The sequence below is a fragment of the Euphorbia lathyris genome, chromosome 3, assembly GCF_963576675.1.
Source record: "Euphorbia lathyris chromosome 3, ddEupLath1.1, whole genome shotgun sequence".
Classification (NCBI taxonomy): Eukaryota; Viridiplantae; Streptophyta; class Magnoliopsida; order Malpighiales; family Euphorbiaceae; genus Euphorbia; species Euphorbia lathyris.
The window spans coordinates 9,453,919-9,470,598 of NC_088912.1; the positions used below are offsets into that span (position 1 = coordinate 9,453,919).

General features: G+C 33.9%; 1 protein-coding gene and 1 long non-coding RNA gene across 6 annotated transcripts; one reads left to right on the top strand and one right to left on the bottom strand.

Moving 5' to 3' along the window:
* Nucleotides 1-6,263: 6,263 nt before the first annotated feature.
* On the bottom strand, nucleotides 6,264-11,752 carry LOC136223275 (uncharacterized). 5 transcript variants are annotated; one of them, XR_010685889.1, is made up of 7 exons: nucleotides 11,633-11,752; nucleotides 11,350-11,451; nucleotides 11,047-11,086; nucleotides 10,897-10,966; nucleotides 9,165-10,571; nucleotides 8,944-9,020; nucleotides 6,264-8,373 (listed from the first exon to the last, which is right to left on the bottom strand). It is a non-coding gene; the product is annotated as an uncharacterized lncRNA (long non-coding RNA). The 5 variants fall into 5 exon arrangements; XR_010685891.1 differs by having other exon boundaries at nucleotides 11,580-11,739; XR_010685890.1 differs by having other exon boundaries at nucleotides 6,264-7,432; nucleotides 8,260-8,373; nucleotides 11,350-11,739.
* Nucleotides 11,753-14,612: 2,860 nt separating this feature from the next.
* LOC136222522 (uncharacterized) lies at nucleotides 14,613-15,759 on the top strand. Its single transcript, XM_066010297.1, has 2 exons — nucleotides 14,613-14,621; nucleotides 14,727-15,759. Exons 1-2 carry the CDS (start codon nucleotides 14,613-14,615, stop codon nucleotides 15,639-15,641), a joined length of 924 nt encoding a protein of 307 aa, XP_065866369.1. The 3' UTR covers nucleotides 15,642-15,759.
* Nucleotides 15,760-16,680: the final 921 nt, after the last annotated feature.

The following is a 16,680-nucleotide window of genomic DNA, read 5'->3' on the forward strand; positions in this document are numbered from 1 at the left end:
CACTTGAATATACATATATAGCATGTTCTACAGTAAAGCATAGTCATATGGTCAACTAAATCTCCATCATTATGTATCGTGTCACTTGGCTTGGTATGCTTATGGAAAAGCATTCAACATGGTGATGAAGTTATATGGTTCTAACACCACAAGTTTATGACTAAGCTTGTGGTGTTAGAACCATACACTTCATCATCGTCCTCACTTTTCATGAAATGTACAATCCAAATGGCATGTTGCGGTTTGGTTGAGTATTGTGATTGGCCATACTCGTATGCTATGAATGTTAATTGAGTGAAACAATGTTCATGCCTACAACATATGGGTTGTGTATAGGAATTGCCATATACTGAATTCGTTTGTATACAATAGTCAGACATGAGTATGTGATAAACAATGGTTGTGTATGTGTATTGCTATGAAGCTTGCATGTATGAAGCATAGTCACCAAGTGAAGCATAGTCATATGGTTAACTAAATCTCCGTCACTATGTATCATGTCACTTGGCTTGATATGCTTATGGAAAAGTATTTAACATGGTGATGACACTATGCCATTTTCCCTTTCACATGACACAAGATACATGACAGACATTTGTTTTCATGTCGTCTGATTGTTTTTTGTGACAGTATATTAAAATTATGTCATCTGAAAGCTTAGTGCTAAAAAAACTCAAATTACGTATGACTTTACGATGACAGATGTTTATCATCTCATAAAATCCCGATTTTAAACCAAAATGTTCATCGCTTTCAGATGACATGTATTAAATTATACTGTCATTGTTATAAAAGATAAAAAAACCCCAAAATTTTATACTTAGGCGCGCGAAGCAAAAAAGAGCAAAAATTTTAATGCGCGCCAAAACTCAAAACCTAAATTCGATTCCCTGCTTTCTCTTTTCTAATTTCATCTCCTATTTTCTATCTCTACATCTTTCTTCCTCAAACTAAAGATCTCGAGATTTAGTTTCTCTCTTCCCTCATCTCAACAAAGCTTTGATGGCAACAGAGCTTAGAGCAGCCATAGTCTCCTTTTTCTGCTCTGCTTTCTATATTCCTTGTTCCTCCTTTTCCTTACGCTCTTAGAGAATCGATTTGAATGGAGGTAAGATTTTCCACATTTTGAATCCATTTTAAACTCTGTCCAAACCCTAAATCTTTTTATGTTCTTTTTCTTCTGAAAACCTAATCTTCTTCTTCTTCATGGTCTCCTACCAGCGACGACATCGCTCTACTAAGCCGACTGCATAGAGAATATCCGGTCTCGTACATGTCAAGTATCTGAGACTTCCGACCAAGCTTCGGAATAATGTCGGGTTGACTCTGTCTCCACCTTCATCTTTTGTCAACTTGATTCCACATTCGACTGGCGTGCTGACGGAATTACAATTTTCCATCTTTAACTTCTTTAAGATCTCCTTTGCAAAACCACTTTGAGAAATAAAAATTCCATCGTCATTCTGCTTCACTTCAATGCCAAGATAATATGACATTAGACCAATGTCAGTCATCTCGAACTCACGAGCCATTGTCTTCTTGAACTCTTCAAACATCTTAGGATTGTTCCCTGTAAAAATGAGATCATCCACATACAAACAAACAAATAACATATCTCCATTTTTCACCTTTGCATACAGGGCATATTCATGTGGGCATTTGACAAAACCATTTTCTTGAAAATATTTATCAATGCGACTGTTCCAGGCTCGTGGTGCTTGCTTAAGACCGTAAAGTGCATTTTTCAATTTTAGCACTTTATTTTCTTAACCGTTCACAACATACCCAGGTGGTTGCTGGATATAAATTTCCTCTTCCAGGTATCCGTTGAGAAATGTGGATTTCACGTCCATTTGATGGATTCTCTACCCGTGTTGAGCAACTACAGAAATTACCAGTCTGATACTCTCCATTCTGGCAACAGGAGCAAAAACTTCATTGTAGTCAATTCTGGGTCATTGAATGAACCCTTTCGCCACCAATCTTGCTTTATGTCGGACAGTTTCACCGTTTGCATCTTTCTTTGCTTTGAACACCCATTTAACTCCAATGGGTTTTTGACCAGTCGGAAGTGACGTCAGCTCCCATGTTTTATTTTTCTCGGTCGAATGAATCTCCTCTTCCATGGCTTTTTTCCATTTTTCATCTTTCATTGCTTCTTCTGGATCTGTTGGTCCATCATTAACAAAATGACAATAAAGCGTTAATTCATCATTGAGATTTCTTGTTACATCATAGAGATCTTTAATAGGTATGAATTTTTTAGGCTTTCCGGGCGGATGTTCATCTGAACTGTTTTCATCACTCGAGGATGAACTCCAACTGGATGAACTTGCTGATGTCGTACTGGTTGCTGGTGTTGTGGCTGCGACTGTAGCTGGTTCTTCCTGGTCATTGCCTTTATCCATGAAAGGATAAAAACTGTAGTTGTTTTCTTTTGCATCGGTCCAGTCCCAAACTGCTTCTTCATCAATGGTGACATCTCTACTGATGACGATTTTCCGAGTCTGAGGATCGAACATTTTGTACCCTTTGGAATGTTCTGAATAGCCCACAAACAAATATTTATTGCTTTTATCATCTAACTTCTTACATTCTTCATCCGGTACATGGACATAAGCAACACTACCGAAAACACGCAAATAAGAAATACTGGGCTTTATTCCGCTCCACGCTTCTTGTGGAGTTTGATCCCAAACACTGACAGTTGGCGATCTGCTCAACAGTCTACTGCTTCAGCATAGTCTAGTGCTTCGGCCCATAACTCCTTCGGTAAATTTTTGCTTTTTAACATGCTCCTCACCATGTTGAGCACCGTTCTGTTCTTTCTTTCTACTATGCCATTTTGCTGTGGTGATCTGGGGACTGAAATGAAATGATGGATTCCATGCTCTTCACAAAATTGCTTGAAAGAGATGGATATGTACTCACCGCCTCTGTCTGATCTGAGTGCCTTAATAAAATGGCCACTTTCTTTCTCCACTTGGGCCTTGAATTTTTTAAATGTCTCAAAAACTTCTGATTTTTCCTTCAAAAAATACACCCAAGTTTTTCTACTATAATCATTAATGAAAAGTAGAAAATATTTATTTTTATCCAGAGACTGTGGAGTGATCGGCCCACACACGTCTGTGTGAACTAGCTCAAGTGGCGTCTTTGCTCTTGACATGGACTCCTTTGGAAAACTGGTTCTGAATTGTTTTCCAACAATACATCCTTCACACAGTTGATGGGGCTGGTCAATGTGAGGCAATCCGTTTACCATCTGCTTTTGTCCCAACAACTTTAGTCCTCCAAAATTGAGATGTCAGTACCGTAAATGCCAAAGCCAGAGGGGACTTTGCACACAAGCTTTCAAACATTTCGCCACATCCGTCTGAATGTTAATTGTGAACATTCTGTTTCTCGCCATGGGTACTCGTGCAATCAACTCCTTTTTCTCATTCAACAGGAGTAGTTTTCAGTCCACCATGTGAACTTCATAATTTTTCTCCAGTAACCGTCCCAAACTCAAAATATTGCTTTTAATGTTAGGAACATAATAAACATTATCAATAAACTAGTGAGCGTCATTTTTGAGTCGAATAAGAATGGTTCCTTTACCTGTAATAGGAACCTTGGAGGAATCTCCAAATACAACATTACCGCGAACTGATTCATAGAGCTCCACGAACATCTTCTTGTCACCACACATATGGTTACTTGCCGCATTGTCAAGATACCATATATTATTTTCACGATTTTCTTCACCTGCATAGGTAAGTAACACTGTGCCAGTTACTTCCGCATCTTGAATATTATTGGCAGTCTCCTCTACCTCTCCAACATTCCACCGCATAGTGACCGTACTTAGAGCAATTGTAACATTGAATGTTGGACTTGTCGCGTCCTTCATTCGGCCTCCAGTTTCCTCTACCTTGACCGCATCCTCGATCTCTTCCTCTGCCTCTGGTGAATTGAGTGCTTTTGTCATTGTTGTTGTTGTTGTCGTTTTCATTTTTGCTTTGACTTCTGCCACGTCCTCGACCTCTTCCATTTCCTCCTCGACCTCTTCCACGTCCTCTGTCGGACTGACTACCTTCACTATTTTTAAACACAGTCTTCGTTGCTAAGACTTGTTCTACAGAATCTTCTCTTTGTTTCTCAAACCGCTCCTCGCGTGCTTGTAATGACCTTACAACTTCGTCAACTGACATTTCGCTAATGTCTCTAGACTCCTCCATAAATTTTGGTAGTAGTGATTGCAGAATTTTTTCAACAATTCTGGACTCTTTAATTTTTTTTCCTGTCGCATTTGATTTACGACAGATTTTACTCAGGATGAGTAATCACTAATGGCCTCCGTCTCTTTCATCCTCATCATCTCAAATTCTCCTCTCAGCATCTGCAAACGAACCTTTTTAACTTTTTCCCCCCCTTGAAGAGAAACTCATAGGATTTCCCACGATTGTTTGGCAGTGGTAGCTTCGGCTACTTTCTCGAACATTAATTCATCCAAACCTTGATGGATGAGAGTAGCCGCCTTTTGATCGCTTTTGCGATTTTTCTGCAGAGTATCTTTTTCTGCCTGTGGCAATACTGACTCGTGGGCTGGGACTACGTAGCCTTTTTCGACAATATCCCAGACATCTTGACATCCGAGTAACGCCTTCATTCGAACTAGCTTTTGACCCGTGCTATGCACGGAGTGTATAAATTTCATATAAAAATTTATTAATAATAAATATTATCATATAAAAATATGATTGAATATGTATAAGAATTTCATAAAAAAATTTCAATATTAAAAAATCAAATTAAAATATATTATATTAAATAAATTGAATTATATAATATACCTGTATGCTATTTGTAAACTAAATTCAAGAAAGAAAATTAAATTTAATGAAATAATCATTTAATAATACTTAATTTTACTATATATTTATGGAAAAAAGCATAATTAAGTTCCAGAATCATTTAAGGATTAAACTCCTGATCAATTATTTTTTCACAATGAACCATTGATTTTGTTATGGATTTGACCCTTATTTAAATTTTTCGTCGAGCTTAGGAGATGAGTAGATTGATTTGATGATTCTAGTGTTGAAAATCACAAAATGAGAGATGAGAAAATCAAGTTTGGAAGAATATACTGAAAATTAATTTCTATATTTCGTTTTAATTTTTAATTTTTATCTCTCCCAGTCAAGAGAATTTAATAGTTTTTTCAGTTTTTTTTTTACACAAATGAACTTAATTAAAACATTTTTTTTATATATGATAACAATAAAAAACACTTATATATAATAATAATGATAATTGCACAAAATTCCTAAAAAAAACACTTATGATATCAATGAAAATATATATATATATATATATATATATATATATATATATATATACTTTCACCATTGGATGATAGAGCATAAAATTAATCCAATGGTGAAAACCACACTAAGTAACGGTACTTTGTTAAAAACAAAGTAACCATAGCGAATACCATATATATATATATATAAGTTCAATAACTTTGGATTTCCAGAATGTAAATTATAAAGTAGACAATGCAAAGATATAATTCATCAATATATTAGATTTATAATTGCCTTCAAAAATTTCTGGATTTTAGGTTTGAGTATACATGAAAAAACATTAACTATTCAACTTACAATCATTTCAGAATAGCTCTCTAATTTCAGAAGCCTTCTATTATTAAAACCATTCTTGATTCCTATCAGTTTATCACCACTCTGAATATAAGAAAAGAAAGCCTCATCCGCATAGAGCGAACTGAAAAAAAAAATGACAAGGAGTATTTACCAAAAATAAAAGAGAAAAAAAAGTGACTAACCCAATTAGTAATTTACCACTGCTAAATTTTTCTACTTTATGTTTTTCAAGTCTTTTATACTTCTCCCAATTAGTACTCTTACACCTTTTAAATACAATTATATTCAGCTCTGATTTAGTGTTTCTTTTTATAAAATTTATTGCAAATCATTAAATATATAAACAGCGTCTATTTTATTAAAATTTAAAATTTATTATAAATCAGTAAATATACTATGTTAATTTTTCAAAAAGTACCAAAACTGTAATTTTGTAAAGATGTATATACTTTAAGGTGAATTACAAAATATATATACTCGTGGTTTGCATGATTTATAAATGTAGTCCCGTGATTTAAAAACTTACAGAAAATTAGTATAAGTACATGCATATTATATTAAAATCTCAAGATACTCAACACAATACCAAAACTACGAATCAAATTTGCATCATACCAACTCCGTCAATACTTTCAAACCTTGAATTTAACAAATATTCTCCATTTAGGCATAAGTTTAACCAAACAGCTATATTAACTCAAAAACTAAAAAATAAAACATTCGGTTGCTTGCAACTCTGGCGAAAAGCTATATATAACTCTAAAATTAAAAAATATCACCATATTGGTTGCTTGCAGCTCTGGTGAAAAGTCTTAGCTCACCTTTGAACCCCTCACTGAAAATTAAAAGAGCAAACACACTGGAAAAAAAGCCAAAAGTCAAGAGGAAGGGATTATTTCCAGACCACTCAAATATTCCAAGCACTTGCTCAGATTCAGCAAATGCTCAACAAAAATAGAATAGAAATCAATAAATAGAATTATAGAACTCATAGACCATGTTGAGCAACTCAAGCCTTTTGAAACCTAGTTCCCTAGAAAGTAGAAGATGCCAATGGAAAAAAAAAAGAATCTTTAGAGATCAGTGATGTCCACTTCCAAGTTCTTCAAAAATGGAAACGTTAATACAACAAAATCATTTCAAAGAAAAAATGGAAAGGACAAAATGAACGGAGCCTAGGAATTTACCTGACAGATCATCGAGAGTGCCACATTAGAGAACAAAATTTCATGAGAAACACAAAGAAAAAAAGAAGGAAAAATGAAAATGAACAACAAAACACAAAATGAGAATTCATACCACAACACATCACCTTATTTACATCTGTTTAGTGAATTCTCAATAAGGGAGATTCAATTCGTGTCTGACTACTCAATTGTCCCGAAGCTTGTTAAGAATGTTAAAGAAAATGAGCTTATGGATTGATGAACAACAACAAAAAAAAAGGTTTAGTTTAATAAAAATTGAATTTAGAACTTAATTCTATATCTACCACCAAAAATAAAATCCTACACAGCACAACAATTCAAACAAAGGACATGCATAGACATAAAAAAAAAAATAGAACATCAAAAAATATCTCAAACTAATTAATCTAAAATATTAAAGCAAAAGATTCTTTTTAATTATGAATAACGAAAAAGAAAAAAAAAAGAAAAAAAAATCGATCCTTCGAGTATTCAAAATTTCACACTGTAATAGGTCTCTCGGAAAACTGCATACAAAAATAACACTGTAATAGGCCTGATCTCCCAAAATCCATTTGGGAATGCTTCCACCTGAAAACAATTGTATAAATTAATACATGGCATATCAGGGGCTCAATTTAATGAAACAGTATCGCTCCATCGGAGATTCATTTTGTATGTATGGAAGAACTTGCAAGCCTCCAATTTCGATTTCAAAAGGCAATTTAGAGCGAAGAATATAATTGAACGCCACTTTCAGATTGTTTTATTTAATAGGGCCTTACTGTAAATAGAAACTCATCATCTTGCCAAACCAAAGTGGAAATATAATCAAATGAACTCTAAATGAGCATAGAAAATTATCAATCTTTCAAAGAAACTAAACTTTAAGTCTAATTTCAGTGAACATATGAACAGAACGTGTATATCAGAATTTTCATGTAAAGAATCTGTTTGTGGGGAATTTGGAACCAAAAACAGTAAGGAACAATATCAACAGGTGTGTGTGCAAATAAGAGGCGGGATAATATATTAAAAAAACTAAGAACATAAACAGAACAATCACAAAGCAATAATGAAACTAATAGTTGAGAGTCACTGAATGTCAATTCTTGAGATAAGGAGAGTCCTTATAAGTTCAAGGCGACTTGAGAGCATGAGCTAAAGTAACTCAAATTATTATATAATACTTAATCAAATTGTTATAGACAGAACTGGAAAAATTGCCTGAGAATGCAGCAACAACCACCCCAGTTTCTTGACTCCAATCAAAACCACTTCTAGTTGGTTTTCTTTCACAGCTGAAGGTACTGATTTCCAGAGTTTTTCGGCAGGACATTGGAATCTCAATTGTTCTTTTAGAGTAAACAGAAAAATAATCAACCGTAACATGAATAGAATAAACCTTATTGTGTTACCATTTAGTTTCTGAGAAGGCAGAGCCAAAGAGAGCAGTAATACATCCTTCTCTTGTAGTGAAATGCATGCCTAAATCACAAAGAGCTGATAGCAGTTCCAAAAGGTTTGCATACCTAAACCACAAAGTTGGATAATTGCAGTTCTTAGCTTAAATGGCCCTTAAATCCAATTGTTTAAATTCGTTTTTCTATAAATAAAGAACAAAGCTCTTAAACCCCATAACAAATTAATGAACATGAATGCTTGATTATATTCACACAAGAAACGTGAAAAAACAGAGAACCAGTTGAACATTTTTTGTTTCCATTTTTTGGTGGACATTCATGACTTCTCATGTGAGAACCCTAACTGCACTAAAACCCTATAAAATGAAGTATACAAAAAATACAACAGATTGGACTCCAACATAAAATCCTCACTCTTCAAAACAACAAACAACTGCAAGAATATAAATTAGCAAAATATAAATTGCTAACGACTCCTTCGCACTCTCCCTTCACATCCAGTAATTAAGGACAAATATCAAATTTCATAACCCTAATCCAGTATTTAGTCACTGGCTAAAAGAGTGAGAAGAAGAGAGCCACCAAGGAAGATTTACTCTACAAAATATGAAATTCACAGAAAACTTTCATAAACTAACAGAGAGAGAAAGTCAATTCTTAAAATTACAAATAACTTACCTAATAACATAAATGTGGCCTAGAAGATGAATTGCATAAGGCTATTCGTTCTGAAACGGAACACCTTTTGCAGCGAACTGAGAAAAAAAAAGGGTTTGGATCAGCGATACAAATAACAAAAAGAATATTATCAAAAGAAAAGTATCACGAGTTAGAAATCGATTGAGAATGGGAAAAAATAGATAAAACAGAAGATAGATAAGGTGAAAGAAAACAATTACCTTGAGCATGAGTAGATTGCAGACATCATAAATTTTATTGTAGGATTTAGAGGCCAATGCTTCAGAGAGGGGAGTGAAATCTAGCTGTAGACCGTTTGGTCCACCTGATTGCTATGACACAAATCCTATATTGCGATTCTAAACATTTGAGGGTAACATTATTTCAGTTTATGCATTTGAGTGTAACATTGTTTCACTGTATTTTCACTATATGCCTCCACATTGGAATAATGTTTTAGGAGTATCGGGTTCTACTTTGCATTTGAAGGAATTTAAGCCATAGCAATCAAGCTCTTTTGCGTTTGGGATGGAATATCAGAATTGTTATTAGGCCACACATTTGATCTGCAAATTTTTTGAGTCAAGAAGTTGTTCTCATCAAATCAACTTCTGCCCCATCAAAGTGAACTGCAACTTGTGATCTCAACATGTTGTACAAAATTAGATATGGTTAATAATCGAATTGTAAATAGTCACAACAACATAAGCATGGTCTCTTTTATTGGGAGAGGTAAAAAACTGAACGAAAGTGAAATAGGTAGAAAGTTCACAAAATGAACTTGAAATGGAGTTATACACTGTTAAATGAAAACAATCCGTATTATTAGTTGAAACAAAAGTCTGATGAATAACATTTGATTTATATATTTGGACAGTTGAATAGTTTCAAAATTTCAGTATCCTAAATGTACACGTTGCGAAAAAACAAAGAACCTGCAAAAATCCGAACTGTTTCAGAGATATACTGCAAAATGAAATCCTTCCATATTTATTAGGGACATAGTTTCATGGCTGTATCATTCATAAAAAAAAAAAATCCCTTTTAGGAAGAATGTTATACTTAATGATCCGAGTGGACTTATTGTCATATACATAGGTGCTGAAGTTGAGAAACTAAATATTTGCGAAAGTCCATTTGCCTTTTAATTTGCATGCTTGCAAAGAAAAAGTTCCTCATGAAAGGTATGTAGGAGTGTGCAAGAATGGTATATGAGTTGGAAAAATTGAAAGGCTAAAATTTCCTAGAAAATTCAAGAAACATATGAGAAAGAATAAGGCATGCCTAGCATTCTGATATTGAAAAGAAAATATTTCATGATAAGTGTACATAATTTAAAATTTTAAACATTATCATAACAACAACATCAACATTCATTTACAAGCATTATAACACCAATTGAAACAGTCTATAAAATAAGACTAAAAGGAAAAGAATCTGCACATAAGAACTTTAAAGAAAAATAATATAATTAAGGAAATATAATCTCTAGCATTTTTCAAAAATCTAAATTCAAAACTTCCAAAGCATCAATTCGCCAATCATAAGTGTGGACAAAATAAAATATAAATTCTCCAAAACAATGATAAGAGCACTTACCAGAGTCCCCTTAATAGATGATTACTCATCTGAAAAAAGCAGAATTGAGTCATTTCAAAAATCTGGTTAAAAGATACTATCAACAAAAAAGAGAATATCAACAACATGCTAAAATAAGCAGAAAAGGAAAAGAATCTGCCTAAAAACTCAAAAGAAACATATGAGAAAGAATAAAGCAATTGCAAATCCAATATATGGAAAAAATAAGATATATCTGATATTTTAACGAATATATGAGAAAAATAAGACAACAACCAATTGCAAACTTAATCACTTTATTTAAATAAAAAATTATGAATCAAAGCAAATTATGACTCTCTAACCTTCCATAGACTATTGAAAGAGCAAGATTACCCGTTACATCTAAAGGCGGCAGGCTCATCACGATCATCCACAAGTCAGAATCAATGCTTTTACAGAATACCTAAAATCTTGTAAACTATAGTCAATTAAATAGAAAAATTAACATAGTTACATTGTAATAAATGAGGAGACACCATTTACCTTTGTTAGGCGAGAAAAATCATCAGCTGGAGTGAAACACCTAAAAGAATATGCAGGTAAACCTATTACAAACCAGAAAAAAAATAACCAGGATCGCTAAAACATTGAGAAAAAGAGAGAGATGGGGAGAAGAGTTCGTAATTGAACCAAGTAGAATTCTTCAGAGAACCCAACTAAGATTAATCACTATGAGAACACACGAGAGAGAAGAATTGAGTTGATGAACAATTACGAACAATTATTGCAAAATTAAATTAGTTATTAAGGGAAAAAATCGAAAGAAGATAGGATGGAGAATAATGCCTTGGCGAAGAAACCGACGGCGAAGAACATCGTCGAATCTGCGATCCGAGCAATCGCCATCTATCTTAGGGCTTAAGAACAAATCACAGCAGGAGGAAGTATCTAGAAAAACGCAGACGAAAAACTAATAAATTGAAGGAAAAGAATGTAGCAATAAATTTGAGAAAGGGATTGCAGAGCCGTTGAGGGAATTCTAAGATTCTAAGATTCTAAGAAAATGAACAATTTACAGGCTAGGTTAGCAGGGAAGAAGAGGCAGTTGAGGAAGAGAAGAAGTTCATACAGCCATATGAGGGAGAGGGCTAAGATCGTGAGGTCGAGGGAGTGATGAAGAGAAGTTGAGGGTGGCAGTTGAAAGGGCAGAGATTGAGAGGAAGAGAGGCGGACTCTACGTTGATCGAGGTAGTTAGTAAAATTAGAAGAAATAAATTTAAAAATTTAAAAAATTCTCAAAATGACACATCATATAAATTATTATTGTTAAAGTGATACATGGCAAGTGAGGTTTAATAGTAGTAATAGATACACCAATTTGAATAATTGGTTTTGGTAAGTTGAGGGTATTGACCGTCTGACATTTTTTATAGAGTCTGTTTGGCGGAAAACTGACTCTCGTAATGTGGCTCTGATACCATTTTGTTAGAGATAAAAAAAATTAGAAAAAGAAGGACTAATATTGATATTTTTTAAATCATGGATACACTGCACTCACTACGTACCTTTTATTACATACTCTCTTGTTTTCAATTACTCTCCATTTCAATCACACAACTCTATATATAATATATAGAGTTTCATCAATACATAAAAAACAAACATATATTAATGTTCACACATAGCCACATATTTATTAGCAACCATACTTAATTAGACAATTTGACTAAGATTTTTGCTCCACTTTCAAAGCATTCATGTGATGCATTTTGAAAGTTTTTTTTGTAAATTAAAAATTTAAGTTTAGTATTTGAACATCGATAAATTATTATTAAACTTTATTTTAATTTCATTAATAAAATTATTTCAGTCATTATAGATAAAAAAATCGTTTGAATAGTGATATAACAACTACATAGATGACAGTAAAAGAATATAAACATCATATTTATTATTTACTTAAGTCAATTACTTGAAACTGTCACGTGATAGCGAAAAATGTATATTTTTAGCTGTCATGTAGCATACACGTAGTTGTCACGTTACTGTAATGTTATATATAAAAGAATTCTTTTCAACTTAGTTGTCACGTCACTATTTCAATATATTTTTCTACCTGAATTAGTTAGAATGACTGCATTGGTATAAAAATCAAAGTTCAGTGAATTTATTGAAACAAAATAAAATTTAGTGACCTTTTTAAAAGTTATCTCAAACTTCAATGACTATTGGTATAATTTACCTAGCTTTCGACAATAAGAGAATCCAATGGTCCATATTTAAAAAAAAACCATTTCGAGCTACTAGGAAGTGACTATTCATATCTCCAACCACGCTGCCAAATGGTGCCTGCGAGAAATCAGACCAACGCCCCCGAAGGTTATCTTCTTAATATCGGGTTGGAATGATAGATCTAAAATTCCTTAACAATAGTGTTTATTAATTAAAAAAAAATTACCCTACAAAATCAGAGCATTACTAATAAGATGAGAATCCAATACGTGTAGGCGCGTTTTAAAACTGTGAGGCCCAATGTATTAGATTTGGGCCAGAGCAGAAAATATCTATACGATATTGGATGAGGGTGTTATATTGGTATATATCATAGCCGACTCTCCACCTAAGATGTGTGGTTTGGGGACGAACTAGAGAGAAGTTGGTGGGTCGGTAACCACTCCGTCTGGAGTGGGTGGCGTCGGATAGAAGGCCTGAGCAAGGAGCGGCCCTAAGGATGACGATATGCGCAAAAATGAACTAAATCCCACATGAAAAAAGGAGAGAGAGGGACTGAGGCTATTAGGAAGATGAGAATCCAATATATGTAGACACATTTTAAAGCCGTGCTACCCAAGATGTTGTATTTAACCCAAAGCACACGATATCTACATGATATTGAATCACGGTGTTACATTTTTATTATTCGACACTTTCTACACAATCTACATTGCTATAATCCAAACCCCTTCCATTTCACCTTCTATACATATAATTGGTAGTTTGCAAATCAACCAACCCATATGAATTATTTTTGTAATTATCCATAACTTTTTATTATTCGAGACTTTCTACAAACTTTGCTATAATTGGTAAATTACACCCATGACTATTGAATTTTACCCATTTTAATATTATGGCCACTGAACGGTATTGTCACTAAATTCTATATTTTTTAACACCGGTGGTCACTCAACTTTTACCAAGTCTTCAAAATGACCATTAACAACCTCAAAATGAAAATATCCAAGAATTAACATTTACCATGAAATCACATTTTTTATTTTTCAAAATCATCTTTTTTTTCGCTCTCTCTTTCTAAAAATTCACTTTCTCTCTCCTAACCAAACAATGGCCTCAAAACCAAAATTTTCAAGAATTAAAGTTCCTTAAAATATTATTAACTCTTCGATTTTTTTTTATTTTCAGACCGTCGGCGCTTGTTTTGAGACGTTGAGTGACCACATGTGTTAAAAAAATGTGAAATTCAACGGACATACGGTTAAAAAATTGAAATTCAATAGCCACAATGTTAAACCGGTAAAGTTTTGTATTTTACATCTGTAATTGGATTTTACTTATCAGCCTGAACTTTTAGTTTAAATGGTTGGAGAGCCTCTTTAACCAAATCTTGGAAGTTTTGAATACTGCCAACCTCATTAATTTGTGGAATTTAAAACACATAGTGAGATGAGTGTGGGGTATCTGGGTGTGGGGTTGTGAGATTAATATAAAATTTATGATTGAATCTTAACTTTTAGTTCAAATAGTTCTATGACAGTTTGAGCCCCGACAATCTCATTAATTTGTGAAATTTAAAACACATGGTGAGATGAGTCTGGGGTATCTGAGTGTGGAGTTGTAAGATTAATATAAAATTTATGATTGAATCTCAACTATGTGTTTGAACTTTTAGTTCAAATAGTTCTATGACAGTTTGAGTCCTCACAATCTCATTAATTTGTAAAATTTAAAACACGTGGTGAGATGAGTTTGGGGTATCTGAGTGTGAGATTGTGAGATTAATATAAAATCTCTGATTGAATCTTAATTATCAATTTTAACTTTTAGTTCAAATAGTTGACAGTTATTACTGACACGTTTGAATCTGTCGAATGCCGACGGTGTATTTAACACGGACGGAACATTATTCATCACCGACGGCATCTTCGGTTAGGTGATGTTTTCTTGTATACCTATACTAATTTCACTAGCTTGTTTTGGGGCAGGTAACAAAATACTTGCTTTCAGAAATCACTAACATAGATACAAATGCCTCGAACAAGAATGGATTTACGGCATTGGACGTTGTCGAGCATTCTCTGATAGATTCAAAAGCGTTGGAGATAAAGAATCTGCTCCTTCAAGCTAGGTTTGCGAAGAACAACATCTTTGTTAACTCCAAGAATCCACTACCATTATCAGCATCAGCATCAACATCATCGTCCAGTCCTAGAGGATGCTTATTTTGTACTAAAAACTGCAATAAATGGTGGAAAAAATACATCAACAACGTCAGCAACAGATTAGAAAATGCGCGAGGCAATATCCTTGTAGCAGCATCAGTAACAGCCTCCATGGCTTTCCAAGCGGGAATAAACCCGCCGGACTTCACACATAAATCGGGTTCCGAGCAGCAGCAAAAGATAGATACCACAATTACTGCTGCTGCTGCTGCTCCAGCACCTAATTCTGATTCAAATTCTACACTTGAAATTGTTTTATTCCCTATCATAAGTCTTGATTTCTGGTTCTTTAACACACTATCTTTGATGTTGTCTCTTACAATAATGATGCTGATGCTTAGTGGAATTCCATTTAGAAACATGTTTTCGAGTTTCGTCTTAGTGATTGCTATGCAAGCAGTAGTTATAAGCACAACAAGAGCTTATTGGTTAGCTGCGGAGAACAACTTGTTTCAGCAGAATGAATGGGCTTGGGATGATATTTTCCTTGCTGTCATTGGAATCATTGTCATATATTTGGTTCCTCTGATGTGTGTACTCATTATAGTCATACATGTTTGTACTTTTGTTATGCCTTTTGTCTTCAAGATCTTCAAATATGTCAAGAAGTTAACCGGAACGACCACGTCTCAGCAAGGAGCGGCCTTAAAATATGGTGATAGGACACGAATTGATTGAAACTAGAGAGAAAATGATTAGGCTATGTTAGTAATAAGGTGAGATTCCCAAAATGTATGTGTGTTTTAATAAAATGGACAAAACGAATAATATTTACATGTTCTTCAATAAGAGTAATACAAATTGTGTAATTATGTTTTTTTTTTAAGACATTTGAGATTTGTTTGATAAACTTTATTTTCTTTCGATAAAACCATTTAATTTCTGAGTTGATTTAGGAAAGTCATTCTGGTCAATTTATATACAGAAACTCAACTGAAATGTTGACATGACACGAAAGACATTTCAACTAAAGAGTTTTTATGCACAAATTAGCCAAATGAATTTAAACTTCAGCTATACAAAATGAAATTTACCTTTTTCCTACTGTATCAATTTTCAATAACTGTAAAGTTTAAATTCACAAAAAAGATAGAGAAGAATTAAGCATCTCCACGTCATCTATGCACTTAAAGATTTTGATGCTTTATGTTTATGAGAAAGCAAATTCCTTGAGTATAACCATACACTGAGAATTTGATGCTTTCTCATTGATAGTTGAGAGCTTGTGTCTTGTAGTTAATGGTGAGCCTCAAGGTTGTATATTCAGTGTATGCTCATCGCCAGGGCGGATTCCAGTATTTTAGAGGCTCTAGGTAGAGCGGTTCCTAACATTTTTATAGGTCCTAGGTGAATAAAGAGATAAGAAGCTTTTAATAAAAAAAAATATTATATTTAAAAGTTTAAAATAGAAATTTGGGTCTATTTTAGACCTAAAATATCATATTATTTGGTCATTTTCTAGACATGAATGTGTATTATATATACAGTAAAAAACAATTTGGGCCCCTTTTAGCTGAGACTATAGACGGTCACACTCCTGACCTATGCTCAGAGCCGGCTCTGGCCCTTGTCACTACGAGCCAGGGTGGTTCGCATACTGTTCGAGCTCGGCTCGGTCAAAGCTCGACAGAGCTCGGTTCGAGTTCGGGATCGGCTCGAGACATTCATGAGCCAAGCCGAGCTTCCTTAGGTTCGGCTCGAAAGCTCGTGAGCGGGT